General features: G+C 30.3%; 2 protein-coding genes across 10 annotated transcripts in view; one reads left to right on the top strand and one right to left on the bottom strand.

The window, feature by feature from the left end:
- The window catches only part of LOC144844254 (uncharacterized), a 60,512-nt gene extending 52,092 nt beyond the window's left edge, over positions 1 to 8,420 (bottom strand). Inside the window, exon 1 of the mRNA XM_078701077.1 lies at positions 8,412 to 8,420. Coding sequence (XP_078557203.1) covers positions 8,412 to 8,414 — 3 coding nt within the window. The 5' untranslated portion in view covers positions 8,415 to 8,420. The remainder of the gene's footprint in view (positions 1 to 8,411) is intronic.
- LOC144844250 (calcium/calmodulin-dependent protein kinase type II subunit delta-like) overlaps positions 1 to 18,759 on the top strand; it is a 127,721-nt gene extending 108,962 nt beyond the window's left edge. Inside the window, exons 10-20 of one of the 9 annotated variants that reach the window (XM_078701064.1) lie at positions 470 to 553; positions 883 to 926; positions 3,768 to 3,796; positions 6,582 to 6,602; positions 9,710 to 9,814; positions 10,152 to 10,268; positions 11,010 to 11,090; positions 11,581 to 11,656; positions 11,846 to 11,940; positions 12,595 to 12,700; positions 13,075 to 18,759. In XM_078701064.1, the coding sequence (XP_078557190.1) occupies positions 470 to 553; positions 883 to 926; positions 3,768 to 3,796; positions 6,582 to 6,602; positions 9,710 to 9,814; positions 10,152 to 10,268; positions 11,010 to 11,090; positions 11,581 to 11,656; positions 11,846 to 11,940; positions 12,595 to 12,700; positions 13,075 to 13,192 (876 nt within the window). In that variant the 3' untranslated portion in view covers positions 13,193 to 18,759. Of the gene's footprint in view, positions 1 to 469; positions 554 to 882; positions 927 to 3,767; positions 3,797 to 6,095; positions 6,117 to 6,581; positions 6,603 to 8,179; positions 8,261 to 9,104; positions 9,120 to 9,709; positions 9,815 to 10,151; positions 10,269 to 11,009; positions 11,091 to 11,580; positions 11,657 to 11,845; positions 11,941 to 12,591; positions 12,701 to 13,074 lie in introns of all 9 variants that reach the window. The other 8 variants (XM_078701067.1, XM_078701065.1, XM_078701068.1 and 5 more) reach the window with 8 other exon arrangements.
- The last annotated feature ends 225 nt before the right edge of the window (positions 18,760 to 18,984 follow it).

Genomic DNA, 18,984 nt, shown 5'->3' on the forward strand with positions numbered 1-18,984 from the left:
TCGTGACCCATAACCTGACTGAATTACTAAAACAAACATTGTTACCAATATTTGACAATTGTCCAAATTGGCTGTGTCTCAGTTTGCAGCACTTTGATTAATTGAAATGGTCATCCAGAGCACTTATATATCAGCCAAATTAATTAAACATGCTTGAGCTTTTTAACGTGTTTGAAGTTATCAAAATTAGCAGAATGTGCTCTTGAAACGCATGCCGTAGCATACCATTTACTTTAGCGATGATGATAGAATTTCTGGCTGTGATAATTTCTAAATGTGATGTAATTAATTTGGCAAATGCTCTCCCACAGATTCTCAGAGAGAATATATTAGAAGAAAAATTTGGTCTTGTCTAAGTATTGCTCTTGAAAAAGCATGTTGTACTCAGATCATACAGAAAGAATGTGTTGATTGGATTCAAATTAAAGTTATTGTTTTAATTATTGAATGTTCCTTATCTATATTTCAGAATCGTGAGCGTGTCGCCTCCTCTGTTCACAGACAGCAAACCGTGGATAGTTTGAAGAAGTTCAATGCCCGGCGCAAATTAAAGGTAAGATCAAATATTTCTCATAAAATATTATTGTTTACTTGAAAAGGGTGTATTAAAATGGAATGGTTACCTTTATTTTCTTTCTACAAGCATCCAAAAACAATGGTTATGGACTTACATTCAAGGCTTTAAACTAACTCAATATTGTTATGGATTTTATGTAGTGGCACTATCAGACCCAGAGTATCTTTTTTAAGCTTGAGGACAAATATAAATACCTTTATAGCTTTATTTAAACCCACCTTTCTGGAAGAAAATGAACAAATACAAATTGAAAAAGAGAATTACATTGGAAGAAAGACCTAAAAATGTTTTTTCTTTTAACTTAGGGAGCCATTCTTACTACCATGTTGGTGTCCAAGAACTTCTCTAGTGAGTATACCTAAGTTACTTATTAATTATTGTCTGAATTCATAGCAAATACATGATTGTTAAATGTGATTTGTGCATGTTGACAATGTTGTATTGACCCCTTCGATTATCAATAAATGCATGTACTATCAGACTATAATACCTATGTCATCCATGCCTGTCATGTGATCGATTGCATTCAAGTGTTTTACCCTGCCATTGCAAAAAGTAATGTCACCACCGAAAACTATGCATTTCTGTTAGACTAGCTTAGCAGTTTTATTTTTGAAAAATGTCTTGTTTTTAAAGATACTAGAGAGTTACATTTAAAATTAAATGATATATCTAGAGATATATAATTAAAATAAATGTATTTCTCTTCAGTTTTATTTTATTATACAAAAATGCACATTATTTTTTACTTTATTACATTAATTACCAATAGTCTGCATTTATAGAATCTTTTTAAAATTCTCTTAACTATTTTTTAACTGATTAAATATTGTTAATAATTTTTAAAACTTGGACCAATTCTTATAAGAATTTTTTGTTTGTAATTAATGCGATTGGATAGGAGGTGAGTTGGAATTGTCTAAACCATTATTTACATTTTTTCTCTCGCTCCGGCTTTTTAATCTTTGTTCTGTTTGTATTCAAATTTTTTGCCATAACCAAATTTTTGGGCAATTCTCTCCTGACTTTTTTTTATTTATTTACATTCAAAGATTAGTTGAAAGAATGTGTAAATAAAAATTATTTTATTAGATTGAAAACAGTGTAATTTGTGTTCTTTTATTTAAGAAATGGATATAAAAATCATGGATAATTACCGATTTATTAATAATACTATAATCAAAAAACTGATAATTTCTGGAATTTGAACAAAAAGCTGTTTTTAATCCAATATTATTTTTTATTTATTCCCTGAATTCATTGTGTGTGTGCACTGTTAGTATCTATGCATGGCTAAATGAGTCTTCAATTTTATGGTAAGGTCGGTCTGGCGGTTTTCTGATGAACTTTGTCAGATAATAAAACAAACAAATCTTTTTAGTTCCTTGTTCATTTTTTCAAGTAAATATTCTGTATTATCAATTATAATCTATTAATTTTGGTTGATTTGAATTTTTTTTTTAAATACTTAAAACTATTACAAAATTTGTATCAAAAGAAAACTCAAAAGTATTACTATTAATATTAAAAGCATAAATATATTATATATGCAAAATGAATAAGCGCCATAACCTGCTAAATTGTTTCAACATTAATTAACCCATTTGATGTTTTTTTTGTATCAACTGGTATTGCCAATTTTGGTTTTGGTAGATTTACATAAATTGGAAATTTAATAAAAAAATAAGCAGATAAACGTATTTTGTGACTAAATTAAAAATAAATATCATTGAGATTTGGATCAAATTTTCAAAAAGTACAGAAATTTTTTTTTATAGATAAAATGCAATTATTAAGGTTTCATACACTTTTAACATGTTTATAGTAGTAACCATGGTAACCTGGTATGTTCCCAGTATCCCAACATTTAGGTTTTGATCCAATATATTATCTTTGTTTACACAACTTATAATTTTTGCACCTTTTCTTGTGGTAATAGTTTGTGTTTTTTTATATTTTTATTTTCAATATATAACATCATATCTTCATATTTTACAGCCTATTAAGCTCTGTCTACACTATCAAACTTTATGCGACAAAAAAATGTGATGTGCCCATATATGGACATGATGATATCATATCACTACTATATTTGAGCATATTACTACCATATTTGGGTACATCACACTTTTTTTGTCAAACTAGTTTGATAGTGTAGACAGAGCTTTATGTATGGTTTTTATTGCAGAATTTTTCAATTTGTCTTGATTTATATAATTTAGAATCGCATTTGAACTAAATAAGGAACAAAATTAAACTTTATTTATTATGCACATTATTTTTGCCATCTAAAAACTGCAATTTTCTTTTTATTGTTTATTGGGGTTTTTTAAAAATTTCAATTAAATTTCTGCATTTTTCTATGCCATTTATTTGTTTATACTTTTATTTTATTATACTTTTTTTTTAAATACAATACAGTATATATTTAATAGTAATTCTAAATGGCTAATAATAGTCATAGTCATTTTTGTCAAGAATAATATTTGTATTAAATCGTCTTACATAATAGAATTTATAAAATAATTGTGTAATGTGTTCTTAGATAAATTGCACATTTAATTGAATGTGTCTTAATTTCAATGTTTTAAAATTTTAAAATGTTGTGTATTTCCTATAATATACTGTATATATATATCTATCTAGTAGGTGTACATTGTTGATTTGTTACAATACCATGTTGTCAACAAGAAAGTGCATTTCCTTTTTTTTTTTCCCAAATTTAAACATTCTAAATGATGGTTTATCATACTTTTTCTGTACACACGTGACTTGACCAATCACAACTGACAGTTATGATAACCCATCGCGTTGTGATTGGTCAACTTACTTATAGTGGGCTTACATCCTTGCATTTCGTTGCAATTATTTAATTGCAAAACAAACGTTTCTAACAAAAATTTAAGTATAGAAAATGAATAACAAATATTTCAGGATTCGTTTTGTTACACATACCAAAAAATATTTTGGAATAGAATTTTCATGAAAATGAAATGTGCTGATTTAGACAACAAAGATTATTTAAACATGGTGTTGTAATAATAGTAACAATATTAAAATAACTTTGATCAAGCTTATAGACAGACCTTACTGATAAATGGCACTGTATGTATACACGTATGCTTTGTTATGACTATTTGCCTGATTCATTCGTTTTCATGTTTGTCGAAACATTCACTCATTTTTTCACAGCTTTCCGGGAGAAGAGTCAGAGCCAAGGTATTTTGTTTTTTCATCTGACTGATTTAATTTCTTTATTTTTCTTTCACATGTTTTGCTACTTTGGTCTTGGTTATCTCATTTTCACTTGGACAACATTGTTTGGTACATTTGATGCTATGCTTGCTGTTACTGCAATAACCAATGGGAAATCCCCATATTAATAACCAATGGGAAATTCCCATATTTATTTCATATGCGAAGGACATTATGCACAGTATTGAAAAAATCAACACTATGTACTGCTCTCTATCCTCCCTTACGCTGGTTCACACTTTAATGCAATGCAAGGACGTAAATAAGTAATTTGACCAATAAATAATGATGCGATGGATCACCTGATCTGTCGCTAGTGTTTGGTCAACTCACTTGAGTTGCGCCCACGTCGTCGTGTTGCGTCAAAGTGGGAACTAAGCTTTACATAATATTGATGTAAACATTTGAAAAAATTGGTGGTAGTTAGTCTATCACTCTGAATTATTCTCCCTTAACCAACAGTGCTTCAAAACCAATGTTGTTGATTGATAATTAGCATACAGTACCAGGTGTAGCATCTATATGTTTCAAATGATATTGTCCACCTGGGTTTGTTTCAGCTTTTTATTTTTATTTAGCATTAAAACATCTGCTTGAAATGCCACCTAGCTTTTAGTTTCTCCATTTATAGCTTTATCATTTACATCATAAAGACTGTCCTCTAGCTCTTCTGTCTTAGCAAGTTGAAAATACACTGTTGACTTATTTTTATTTTCTAATTAAAATATTGAATTCAATTAATTCTATGGTTTGGAAAGTGATTTACATTTCATTTTAATAGAAAATACATTCTTCTCAACAGTTTATTTTCTTTTAATGATACAATTTATATAATTATTGATATGGTATCTTTGGTATGTTAATAGTCAGTTTTTACCTATAATATATTAGAATTGTTTATTCTTTTATTTCTGTGCACTTCCCAATGAAAAAATGAGAAATATGCATTTTCAGTGATCTTGCAAAGACCTGACCTTGTTTGTAGCAAACTTGATGACCTATGACATGACCTATGTGAATACAGGTATACTAGGCTTGGCTCAAAGCACACGATAACAAATAATGAATTTTATTCTAAAGTTTCTTCTTATTTGTCTGTTTTGCATAGAACAGTATATTTATTTCATTGTGGTTATTTGGGCCAATAAAATCAATAGTCATTTTAATACATTTTTAAAAGTTGTTGAGCTGGAAAACTGGAAAACAATGCTATTATATTCTATATATTCTTTAGTTATATATCATTTACAGTTCTTTTTTACTACTTATTACCTTTGAGCCTAGCCTAGTATTAAGTTTATATTTCCTTATAGATATGTATGTACATACGTAACATAAATCATATGCAATATGTTTGTTATGTTTATGTGTGTAGAGATGTACATTAATAGTTTTACTTCTACATTATTCTTTCCTTTATTAAAACCTTTTTAACATTCTTCAATGTTTTCCAATATTCAAACCAAACAAACCTTGTAATATAATTTTTCTATTTTAAACAACTTTTCGAGTAAATTCTGAGAGCTGTTTTGTTCTGTTTTTCCAATATTATACTTTGCAAGCATTGAGCCTTTCTTTTGTAAACTTTTCCAAGACCCAATAAAATATGTACTTTTTATAATTTACATACATTTTAGATTTTATCTACAGTTTCTGTATGTGCTTGTTTTGTATAGACATATATTCTGGTGTTTGTTATTTATTTCTGCTAAATATTATTTGCTATAGAAATTAGATCAGTGTCATTATCATCATAATCATCATGATGATTATCATCATCATGATCACCATCATCATGATCAACATCATAATCACCATCATCATGATCACAATATTCATGATCATCACCATCATCATGATCACAATATTCATGATCATCACCATCATCATGATCACAATATTCATGATCATCACCATCATCATGATCACAATAATCATCATCATGATTATCATGATCACCATCATAGTGTACACCATAGTTTAGATTAGTTGACTAGAAACATGTAACAATTATTCATTTATTACCATATTTACTGACGGTTGGCTATCTAGTTTTAAATAGAAAATAAATGATACTGTACATAAAAGGACGGAAGTCCTATTATTAACCAATATGGATCTTTTATCAATACATCAACAAATAAATGTGACTAATTGTGTTTCTTTTTATTTACCTTTTCCTGTTGGAATTAGCAAAAACATAAGAATACTATTTATATTACAAAACCAATACTGTTACAATTTTTCTTTTCATTTTTATCAGCTGGAGCCCTAAATTCAAAAGGTCTGAATGTAGAAATGTAGTAATTCCCCTTCCTAATAATCATAGGATATTATTATAAACAATACTTTATATTTACATATATTTAGATTGTATTACTATATAATAAGCTAGTTCTTTCTTTTTGCACAATTGTATATAGAACATTTATTTAATAGTAGTTTGTTTCCTGTCCTTCTCCTATTGATGTATTTGTATATGTCAAATGATTGTGTAAGCTCAGTTTCCACTTGGTTGCAACATGAGGACTAAAGTCCAATGCAAGTAATTTGACCAATCACAATGCAATTGATAAAATTACTTGCGTTGCGCTTACATCCTTGCATCCTAGTGGCAACCAAGCTTTAGAGAAAAAGCATTTGTGTAGTTCCTAGTCAGGTGACCCATGCATACATAGTATGTTAAACTCTTTCTTTTCTGATGTTTGTGTATTTTTTTCTTTCATTCTTTCTTATTTAAATTGTCCAGGTGCTGTTCAAGCTAAGTCAGGTTAGGAAATTCCTAAAAGATGCATGCATTTTTTATTTAAATCAAACTTTTGACATCTGTTACATTATGCAAATTTTGTTTTATGCAAATTAGAATTCTATTTTGATTTTTTTTTTTAAATTGATTATGACTTGCTGACACGACCATGCAAAAAAATGATGAAAAATTACAAAGTAGCATGAGGGAACTAAGTTAATTGGTCAGATGTTTTTCTCTACTCTTATGTAAATTGTACATTTGAGAACACTTCACATGCAATTCCGTGATGAGATTGGAACCCATGCAGTGGAATAATGTTTATGAGCGCTCCCGGTCTAAACCCTTGGTACCAGGGGTCCCAGAGCATGATCAGCCCCAATGAAACTACCCAGTGTTGAAGGCCTCCTTAAGAATGCTAAACAAGGAAAAAACCATGGAAATTTTCCCCCCTGTGTTACGCCACTGAACCCATCACTCCAAGTCATGTTCACGTTCATACCACAAAATTTACGCTGATGACTAATTCTTATTTTTAATGTTTACAAATTAAAGTTGACATTAAATAAGTTAAAATGTATACCAGTTGTCACAGGTTTGTGGTTTTGCGATTTGTTTTCTAAAAATTGTTTTTAATCTTTTGAACTTTCCAGTAAAATACTACTTACTAAGAAACTTGCGTTCTGATTTGACATTTTTAGATAAGAAATATCCGACATATAATATAATTCAGCGCTTTGAAACCTTTGTCTCTTGCGCTTTATAAATGTTATTTATTATTATTATTATTATTAATATGCCTGCATGGATTGTTTAATTAGTGCCTATATTTATAGTTACAAAGCACTTTGTTTACAAAAAGAATTTTCACATAAACAATCTTTAGTTTACATTTCCTAAATAAATATAATATTTTGTATAATAGTTGATCTGTGTAACATTATTCTCGTACTAAAATGATTGTGTCAAATTGATCATTTCTACAAATTTATGAAAGTTTAGGAATTGTTTTGAAGTGCTTTAGTTGATACTGATTGATTATTGATTGGTTAATTTATTGATTTATTTATTGATTAATTGATTGCTTAATTGATTGCTTAATTGATTGATTAATTGATTGGTTGATTTATTGATTGAATAATTCATTGATAGGTTAATTTATTGATTCATTTATTGATTTATTGATTGATTAATTCATTGATAGGTTAATTTATTCACTTTAATTTATTTCTTCAGTTATTGATTTTGAAGTTTCATTATATTCTATTTATAATTATATCATCATCATATGATTACATGAACCCAATTTAAATTGTCTTTTATTCTTAATATTGCTAATACTATATTTTAATATTCTGAATGTAAGTGAAGGTGCTTTGGTTTCAAGTAGTGTTTTTTTTTTTGTGGTTTTGTTGAGCATTGATTTATACTAGGTGGCAGCTTAGTTATATGTTTTACTTTTAAATTTAACATAGGCAGATTAAATAAGAAACATTCTAGCTAGTATACACCACCATTTCAGTTTTCATCACCACATAAATTATTAATTTTCATAATGAGAAGAAACGATTTAAATTATTATTGATGATTTTTGTAATCAGGATCGAATGGGTCGTCAACGGCGCCGAAAGCAACGCGATCTCAATCGCTATCTTTGGTGTCATCGGTCCTTGCAGAACAAGGTATACATGTGTAAAATGTCCCGTCTTGTCTTTTGCAATCAAACTCCTTCTGTCCTCTATTATTCTGATTGGTTACTTTTCATTGATTTTTTACTTCATAACAGTTCTTATGTAACAATTATTCCTGTTTGCCGTAATATCCTCTTGTTAACATATTTATTGTAATTAAACTATTATTTTTTTATATGATATATTTACTATGATATATATTGCCAATAAAAACCCTTGTGATTGTAGCGTAATTTGAATATAAATTCTTAAATGTTAAGTAAGAATTTATTTTTAAGAATATTTTGAAATATACAAAATCTTTTTATTTGTGGTGATGGCAAAATTTCCGCCCATTGTACAACCTCTTTTTAAATTAAAACCCGAGAACCAATATATAGTTTTTATAAAAGTACCCCAATAATTTTTTACACATTCTAAAAATATCTTTGTTATTCTTTAGAATCAATACAAAATGTTTCAATAACAGTTCATTTATAATAATCATAATTAATTGTGAATAAACAAAGTATGTTTATCAAAATCTAGAGGACGCAATCTGCAGACAGAAGCGATTGTAAGCTCCACAATTAATTTGTATAAATTAGTTTTAAAAATTCCTTTTCATTGAACTGCCTATTAAAAAAAGTATTATTAAGTAAAGGTGTGGATTCCTCTAACTCCTAAATACTGTATGTTTAGTTGTTGAATCTTCAGATATGACTGCATAAGTTGCATGAAATATTTATTTATTTGCTTGCCATTATAAACTATGTTTTGCATATTCATAAAACAGTTTTACAAATTATTATTTTTTATTTTTTTTGGCATATCATTTAAATTTTTCTGAATTCAGCCAAAAAAGTATCCAGTAAGTTTATATTTGATTTCAGTTTGAATGTTGATCTGTGTTATTACTGTTTTTTCTATACTTAAAGATATTATACGCAATGCTTTTATTTTGATTTAAATTCATGTTGTGTTTTTTTATTTAAGACGCTTTTTTGTTTGTTTTAGTCATAGTATAGTAAATTATTTCAATTAAAAATGAAAAAGGAGATTTCTTGTCGCAACCTCAGACTGTTCTATCCATACAGTTAATGTTTATCCCAGCTTTTCGTATTTATTTTAGAGAACAACTTCCACGGATCTTTTTTTCGGGATTTATTTTGATAACTAATCTTTATTTTTTAGTTGTTTTTTGTTTCTTTTTTTGGTAAATACTTGTTTCTGGTGGGCAGGTTTACCAAGTGTATGTCATCCTAACCAAGTAGTTTTAGAATACAAAGTATTGTTGTGCTCAACGTTCCAATAATGCGTAGTGTGTGAAGTCTTTTTAGTCCCAACCTTTATGTTGCTGAATAAATGTTTCTAATTAAATGTTTCCAGCAACATGTTCAGAGTATACTGTTTTAAATTGTGTAAACCTTTTTTTGGTATTTGTGTTATTTCTGTCAAAAGCTAAACCTCAGGTAGAACAAACTTCTCAGAAGCCACCAAAGAACTCAGTCGCTATGGCTATCCCCGACCCACAAGTGCTACATGCTCTTAATTTAGCAGCCCAAGGTAAACCATGCTAGCCTAGGTTTGCTGTGAATAAATGCCTAATTTTAAGGGTCTGAGTTATATACAATTATGAATAAATGAATACACCAGAAACATCATCATTATGGCATGATATGTCAGATGGTAAGCACTATCTAAAGATATTTGAAGTTGTTTTAATAGTTTTGACTGTATCTACATATTCCTTTGTGCAGCAGTACAGTTTTATCATCTAGTCTAGGTGTTCTGTTCAATGTTATAAATGAAGGTTAAAATAAATAATTAAAGTACTACAACTAGTTACTAATGAATGTAAATATTTATCTCATTTTTGACCTACCAACATTTTTGTCAAAAGCAAAACCTCAAGAACAACAAAATTCTCAGGCCAAAAAGCCGTCATCAAAGACAGCACTGCCAGTCGGTGTCGCAGATCCTGAAGTATTACGCGCTTTTACCCATTTAGCAGCGCAAGGTAAACATCACCAGGTTTGCAGTGGATAATTTAGATTTGTTTGCATTTGTTTTTAATATGATGCATACAACAGGGTGATGTAATGGAAAATGTGTGGCATTAATCCAGTATTTTTATCAAAGTCATATTTATAACATTATTGTTCTTATTTTAGTAGTTTTAGGAACATGATTAACTACCCTCAAAAAGTTGAATTAAAACAATAAATGACAAATTTGAAATGTACAGTATCTCAATTGATAAGATATAGTTAGTAGCACTTTCCACTGGTAGTATTAGAATAGTCTTACATTCAGTGCTAATTCCTGCAGCTTTGCCATTTCTACATGCTTTTCTACAAGGAATTTCTCTTTTTATGTTTTCATCTTTTTTTCAAGTAGTCTTAGAACTAACAGTTTTGTGTGGGCATTAACATTATTTTCTATTTTTTAGGGTAAATAGACGGTAAGTATAAAAGTGCAAAAAGAAGTTCAAATGTTGAACAGAGGCTTTGCTTTACTTTAAACCTTTATTTCAACACGATATTGCAGCAGCATTTATTATTCAGTCTAAATTGACCAATATCAATATTTTATTAAATCATTCAGTGTTTCTCAATAAACATTTTCCTTCCAATTGTTTTACTCTGGAATTTAAGACAAAATATATTTCATCATTTGGAAGCAATTCGATAATAATGTCATTTTAAAATTCTTATCTAACCTGATTTAATTTAAAACAAAATGGTTTTTATTTTACTAGCTGGACGTTCATCAAAGAAAGAAGATGGTACGATTAAAGAGTCGTCAGATGGTAGCACTATTGAAGATGATGACGTTAGAGGTTTGAACCATTCAATTCTGAAACGACGACGACGATTATTAGTAAACATTTTCTAGACTCCCTAAATGGCCCTCCAACGCTGTAGGCCTCTGCCGTTTTTAGCTTTTTTAAAATATATTTTAATGCCTAATTTTCCTCTGGCCACTGTTCCAATAAGCTCCTGGCCCCCTGGGTTTAGCCGGTGAGCACTCATAGCGTTACATCAACAACCATTATTTTCCAACAATGGCCATGAGACATAGTAATAAAAAATAAAGACAAATTGAGACGTAAAATAATGGACGAAGGCAGAATCCCAAAAAGATGAGAATATTGCAGCTGTGGATTGCCTAAGACAAGACTTTCTTTAATTAGAAATAATTTAAGTTGTATACTGACTGAATTCTGAGTTGAACTTTGTTCATTTGGTTCACAGAAAAGGATGGAGCTACAGTATATTTCTAATCGGATGGTGTATTTGAAAAAAACATTTTTTTTGTTTCATTTTTAGCACGCAAACAAGAAATTATTAAGCTTACTGAACAAATCTTAGAAGCAATCCAAAAAGGGGATTATGAAACTTACACGTAAGTATGACCTTAAGTATGACCTTAAGTATGACCTTAAGTATGACCATAGGTAAGGTAAACTGTGCTAGTTAGGTTTGTATGAACAGTGGTCATAACCCACTCACTAAATATTTACTTTCATGCCAAAGTAAATTAAAAATGATATCCGAATAAAATATTTACTGATTTATATGTTTTGTTGTGTAGCAAAATTTGTGACCCTCATTTGACCTGCTTTGAGCCAGAGGCATTTGGGAACTTGATTCATGGAATGGATTTCCATAAATTCTACTTTGACAATGGTTTGTAATTGTTTTCATTTTTTGTATTCTTTAGTTTTTAAATATTCTGATTAATTCTGAGAAATGTGTATTGCAAGAAAGTTTTTGAATTGGAATACACATCAAATCAACACATAGTAACACCATAGATCACATAACCAGAAAACACTGGTACAGTGGCTTCTGTACGCATGCCAACACTCCCATATTTTAGACTTAGATTAAATGATAACTGAAAAACGCTTACACACTAGCAAATTTACAATATTTCAGCCATTGTACGACCATCTGCGGTCATAATATTTCTATTTTTTTTTCCGATGTAAAGGAAATTCCCCTCACACAGCCACCATGCAATACCGGTCCTTACCTCCCTGGTCTCTTGATAATAAATCGAGGGCGCTGAGGATCTATAAAAAAAAACACCACCTGTTTTTAACTTCAAATGTTGGCATGTATGCTTCTTTACACATGCTATATTTATGTGTTTTTAGGTTTGGCAAATGAGGCTCCCGGCAGTTCAGGCTTCTCTTGACCTGTCAGTTCAGGCTTCTCTTGACCTGTCAGTTCAGGCTTCTCTTGACCTGTCAGGTCAGGCTTCTCTTGACCTGGACGATCAGCTTGGTCAGTACAATACTTGTCGTGTTCATCAATATTTATTTTTTTATTCAGTAGCAAGAAATAACAAAGCCCGTTTTACAATTGTGAATCCATATGTTCACCTTATTGGAGATGATACTGCTGTCATTGCTTATGTTAGACTTACACAACACATTAACAGGTACGTTGCTCTCAAATTGTCTTATTTACTTCAGTCATTCGTTATTCAATGTGTATACCATATCAAATTGCTAGAAATAAATAAATAACTGGAATTCAAGGCTCCTGAATAATAATAATAATATTAATAACTTTATTTGGAAACGGAAAAACTTGATCACTTAATATAGTGTTTTTATCAAGGCCGTTTTAGTATATAAAACTATTTACAAGAAAAAAAAAACAAACAAAAACAAAAAAAAACAAAAAATTTGGTAAGTAAAGTAAATGTAACTAAAACAATACAAAAGTTGAAAAGTGTTTAAAAATAGATTTCCTGACATTGTCATTAATTAATGTTCATATCGTTAATATATTAATTGTTTATATTCCTAGTGCTGGTCTACCTGTTTCAACACAGTCTGAAGAAACCAGGGTTTACCAACGAAAGGACTCTAGATGGCAGCATATTCACTTTCATCGTTCTGGTTCACCGAGCATGCCCAACAAATAGACAGATTTGGACAAGAATTGGTGCGTCCTATTCACCTCGGAAGGATATTTTAATCCTGTTTTTTCCCAAGCTTAGGGAGTCTCTAGTAGAGACCAGGATGTAAAAAATGTTCAGCATTTAACATTCTTAAGAGATATTTTGAATCTATAAACTGTGTAATTGTACAGTTTTTGAAAATTTTGTCCGACCATGAATAATGGAAATAAAATAAAATAGTATAAACAAGAAAATTGATTAGAAAGGTATTTTGTGAAGGTTTGACGAGTGACGTTATTGGTCGTCATGGTTTGGAGAAAGGTTAAAGGTTAAATAATTGGAAACAAATTTAACTAGAAAAAAAAGTTTGAAAACACATATAACTATCACAATTTTTTCACATTATGAGGTGGAATTTTTTATTTGAAGAAGTGAGTTTATGTGCCACTTTTTTTTCAATGGTTATTTAATCATAGTGCAATTGATTTTTTATATGGCTATGGAATTTAGCATCTTGTGAATTCATAACAAACTCATGTTCTCAAACATAATTCTAGCTGCTTGTTCTGATGGTAGATATTGTTAAATAGTTTGTTGTATAGGGTGAACGCTTGCAAACAATTTTATTGTTATCTTATGTCATTGTTATTCAAACATTGTAATTTTTTAATTGGAAAAATTGATTGTATGAAATTATAAAAATTATGAAATGCGTTAATTTTATGTTCATTATTATATTCTATATTATACAAAAAATTTAAATATGTTTTAATTTTTTTGTTTATTATATTCCGTATTATATTTAAAATTGAATTTATAGAAGATTGGTTTTGATATTTCTGTTAAAAATTTAACCATCTTGTTTATAGGTTGTTTATTATATATATATAACTAATTTTCATGGTAAAAAGCACAAAATATTTCTATAATTTTAATTTGTGTCAATGTCCATGCAAGATGATGTTTTAAATGAATGATATATTCATAAATTAGAATTATATTATTCTATTTAACACGTCATTTCTTAGACTTGCATACTGTTGTTTAACAACAAGGCATGGCATTGTATCCTAATTCTAATATTAAAAAAAGTATTAATACTAAATATATTTTATGCAGACATTTGAGCTTATTTGATATTGTAGGTAACTATGTGTTTGAAACTGCTGGACATAATTAAATTTTGTACTAATCAATTTTTTTTAACAGCATAAGTTATTCTATTATGATATTATAATAAATCATTGTATTTTATTTATTTTGTTAAAAACATAATCTAATATACATTTATGTTACTTAGATATCCTGATTTGAACAGGAACATAGTTTGGTGTATATTCGGTACCTAATATTATATCCATTACATATTTTGCTTGTACAGTATTGCCTAAAGGTTACTCATTCGATCGGACATTTAGATTTTTAAAAAAGGGGAAAATATTATATGATGTTAATACCATCTATGCACACAAACTACACATATCCTTTTATGCACGTCCTAGTTTGATTTTAACAATGTAAATCTTTTTCCTAATATTTTGTCTTCACAATATACAGTGTTGTCAGCCAATTAGCCTTTTAAAAATGATTGTAATTTTTCAAGATCTAGTCCTTTACATTTGGTGCACCTATGAGGTGTAAATTAAACATTAGTCAAGCACCACCAATCATTACTTTCTAGCATGAACCCATCCATCATGCGTTTTAAGACCTTATCCAGGGGAAGGGAGGTTTTTAAAGGGTCGAACAAACCCCCCTTTTCTTCAACTTCTCTTTTCAAATTAGAGGCCAGTAGCACAAGTGATGATAGGCTTAACTAGTCTAGCTCATGTTTGTTTGTGGAAAAAAAAACTCCTGCCTACCTGATTGAGCTTAAATGCTAGCTCCAGGTTTAAAATTATATTTTTTTAAATATAAACCTTTACAACAACACTTCTAATGACTTTATGCCAGAAATCATTTGTACTGTGAAGAATCATGTCTTAGCCTGTATGTAATCTTGATTGGATATGGTATAGACAATGTTGTCACACATGGACACGTAGGTGCACCAACTATTTGGGACTTTTTAGAAAGTTGTGTGATTGCCTAAACTCTAGGAAATACTAAGTGTTGTTTTTATTTGTTAAATTTCATCTAAAAAAGTACTATAGCGTAGTTGTTTGTCTTGTATACATTTTTAAAACATTTTGGATATTTTCCAACTTTGAAATTGTCAAAATATAAACATATCAAAGAGATTCTATTAATGATCAAACATCATTTTATTTTAGTCAATGTTTAAATGAGGATTTTTAATTGCTAAATGTGTCTCATTTGATCTAATTGTTACTGTAAACAAACAAATGAGGCACATTTTTCTAAATGAATGATTACCCAACTGCCGTGACATAGCGACGTAGAATTGTATGTGACGTGTCTAGACAGGGGCTTAATTATCATGCATCAGACTGTGTTGTTACGGTATACACACTTAAATATGAGGGCGCTATACTAAGCATTCAAATTAGTCAACGGATAACTTTGTATTAGTTGCTGCTCACAATGTCTCTTACGTAGCCATTTTGTTGTGCCTTATCTGTTGGTATGTCAGTATTTTTAGATTATCTTAGCAGTATTGTAATCTGTTTCATGAAATGTGTTAATAACTAATTTAAAAACTATAAATTATGAAGTGTTATCTCAATTGTCACAATAATCATGAATTTATCGATTTGGTTCTTGAGTGTCCTTAAATTTGAGTCTACATCTGAGGTCAGAGGTCAGAATTGTCTTACTTTACTAACTAATTTGTGTGTTACCAATTTCACAAATTTAACTTCCATTTCTTTTCAATCTAAAACCATTTTGAAAAAAAACTTTCAACCAATCAAATGTTACCTTTTATATATCCAATCAGATCCAATCTAATTTCATGTTACATGGTACAAATATTCTACCTCACTTATCACTAACATTTGTATGCACTTGCATTTCATCAAATGTTTACAACATTTCAGTCCTTGATTTATGTTAATAATTTGATTCAGCAAATTAAACAATAATATGCTTAATTCAAAGCTATGCACTTCAATATAAATAGTATATATAATACCATTATCCATCATATATTATAACCATATCACTGACTTATAAAAAGGCTTAGTATATTTTGTTCTGATAGAAAAAATGTTCTCTGTTCTCTCTGCACCTTTTTTATACTATAGGTTATCAAAGAACAAATTGAAATCAATGAATTTAGTTATTAGTGTGTGAATTGGTCTCTTTAGGATGTTCAACTATGTACTGACATTTAAATATGAAAGTACTTCCTGCATTTCTTCTTATGTTTCCACTTACATCATGCACCATGAGAAATATGGAAAATCTTCTATTTTGAATATCAGTAAATTGCTGTTAATTGGTTGTATAGATCTTTAAGAGCCACCTGTGTATAATCAGGGTGATATGGGACACATTTGAATATCCAGAGAGACACATGTTTGGGATGAATATTGATAAGGTCACGTATGTGTGATCAGGTTGTATAGGACAATGTGAATACTGATAACCAGGTGTATATGATCGGGGTGATATGGGACACATTCAAATATCCACATGTATGTGATCAAGGTGGTGGTATGGGACACCTATGAATATTGTTAAGAGCCACCTGTATATGATCGGGGTGATATGGGACACATTCAAATATCCACCTGTATGTGATCAAGGTGGTGGTATGGGACACCTGTGAATATTGTTAAGAGCCACCTGTATATGATCAGGGTGATATGAGACACATTCAAATATCCACCTGTATGTGATCAAGGTGGTGGTATGGGACACCTGTGAATATTGTTAAGAGCCACCTGTATATGATCGGGGTGATATGGGACACATTCAAATATCCACCTGTATGTGATCAAGGTGGTGGTATGGGACACCTGTGAATATTGTTAAGAGCCACCTGTATATGATCGGGGTGATATGAGACACATTCAAATATCCACCTGTATGTGATCAAGGTGGTGGTATGGGACACCTGTGAATATTGTTAAGAGCCACCTGTATATGATCGGGGTGATATGGGACACATTCAAATATCCACCTGTATGTGATCAAGGTGGTGGTATGGGACACCTGTGAATATTGTTAAGAGCCACCTGTATATGATCAGGGTGATATGAGACACATTCAAATATCCACCTGTATGTGATCAAGGTGGTGGTATGGGACACCTGTGAATATTGTTAAGAGCCACCTGTATATGATCGGGGTGATATGGGACACATTCAAATATCCACCTGTATGTGATCAAGGTGGTGGTATGGGACACCTGTGAATATTGTTAAGAGCCACCTGTATATGATCAGGGTGATATGAGACACATTCAAATATCCACCTGTATGTGATCAAGGTGGTGGTATGGGACACCTGTGAATATTGTTAAGAGCCACCTGTATATGATCGGGGTGATATGGGACACATTCAAATATCCACCTGTATGTGATCAAGGTGGTGGTATGGGACACCTGTGAATATTGTTAAGAGCCACCTGTATATGATCGGGGTGATATGGGACACATTCAAATATCCACCTGTATGTGATCAAGGTGGTGGTATGGGACACCTGTGAATATTGTTAAGAGCCACCTGTATATGATCGGGGTGATATGGGACACATTCAAATATCCACCTGTATGTGATCAAGGTGGTGGTATGGGACACCTGTGAATATTGTTAAGAGCCACCTGTATATGATCGGGGTGATATGGGACACATTCAAATATCCACCTGTATGTGATCAAGGTGGTGGTATGGGACACCTGTGAATATTGTTAAGAGCCACCTGTATATGATCGGGGTGATATGGGACACATTCAAATATCCACCTGTATGTGATCAAGGTGTTGTCTACTTCATACAAGTTTTATGGTGTGAGAATTTAATGATGCTAATCATGTTAAATCGTTAAGATAATATGTCTACAACTTCTTTTTTAAAGTTGGAAATATAAAACAATACAACTGGCAATTGTGAAGTATATTAATATTTGCTTTGTATAAAATGCAAAACCTATATTTCAATGATAGGTATTGAGACTATTGTTTCATATTGTTCAAATATGGTGGGCTTTTATTATTACTATTGTATGTCGATGTTTAAGATTTTTGAAATCTTAGCTATAATACCCAGGTGGTTTTTATAGTTCATTTCATAAGAATTTATAATCAGGGTGGATTTTTTCTTTTATCCATAACTGAACTTACAAGTGATGTTAATCCCCTTTAATACTCTATTATTAGCATAATCATGAATATGTATACCCCATTATTAGCATAATCATGAATAATTATTATTCATATAAAAGCTATGCTGTAAAGTGAACTGCCATGATGGGCTAATACTTATTCTTTCATATACATTCAACTTTGAATACCTGGATGGGTTTCTGTTTTTTATCTTGTGAATTTAGTAGATTAAATTGTACCCGTGATTGTTGACGTTTGTTTATTGGCCAAGAACATCTTTTTCGCAGTTAACCAATAGCTATTGATGAAAACTTGTATTCTGACCCATAGGAATAAAAGTTGGGTACAATTGAATATGAACATATGTAGTCTGATATTTTGTGCATTTTGTTTTTTTATAATACATTTAATTGTCTAATCTAAAAGATGACAATGATGATGATGATGATGGTGATGTCAACAGAACACTGACGGTGATGGTCAAGCATGTATTACATTATTAATTTACGCAAAAACATAACAGTTTTGTCACTGGAACTTTTCTCTGGGACTCTGTGGTTCTGGATAGAAATCCTAGAAAAACCT

The sequence above is a fragment of the Antedon bifida genome, chromosome 6 (assembly GCF_963402885.1).
Source record: "Antedon bifida chromosome 6, ecAntBifi1.1, whole genome shotgun sequence".
NCBI classification, from domain to species: domain Eukaryota; kingdom Metazoa; phylum Echinodermata; class Crinoidea; order Comatulida; family Antedonidae; genus Antedon; species Antedon bifida.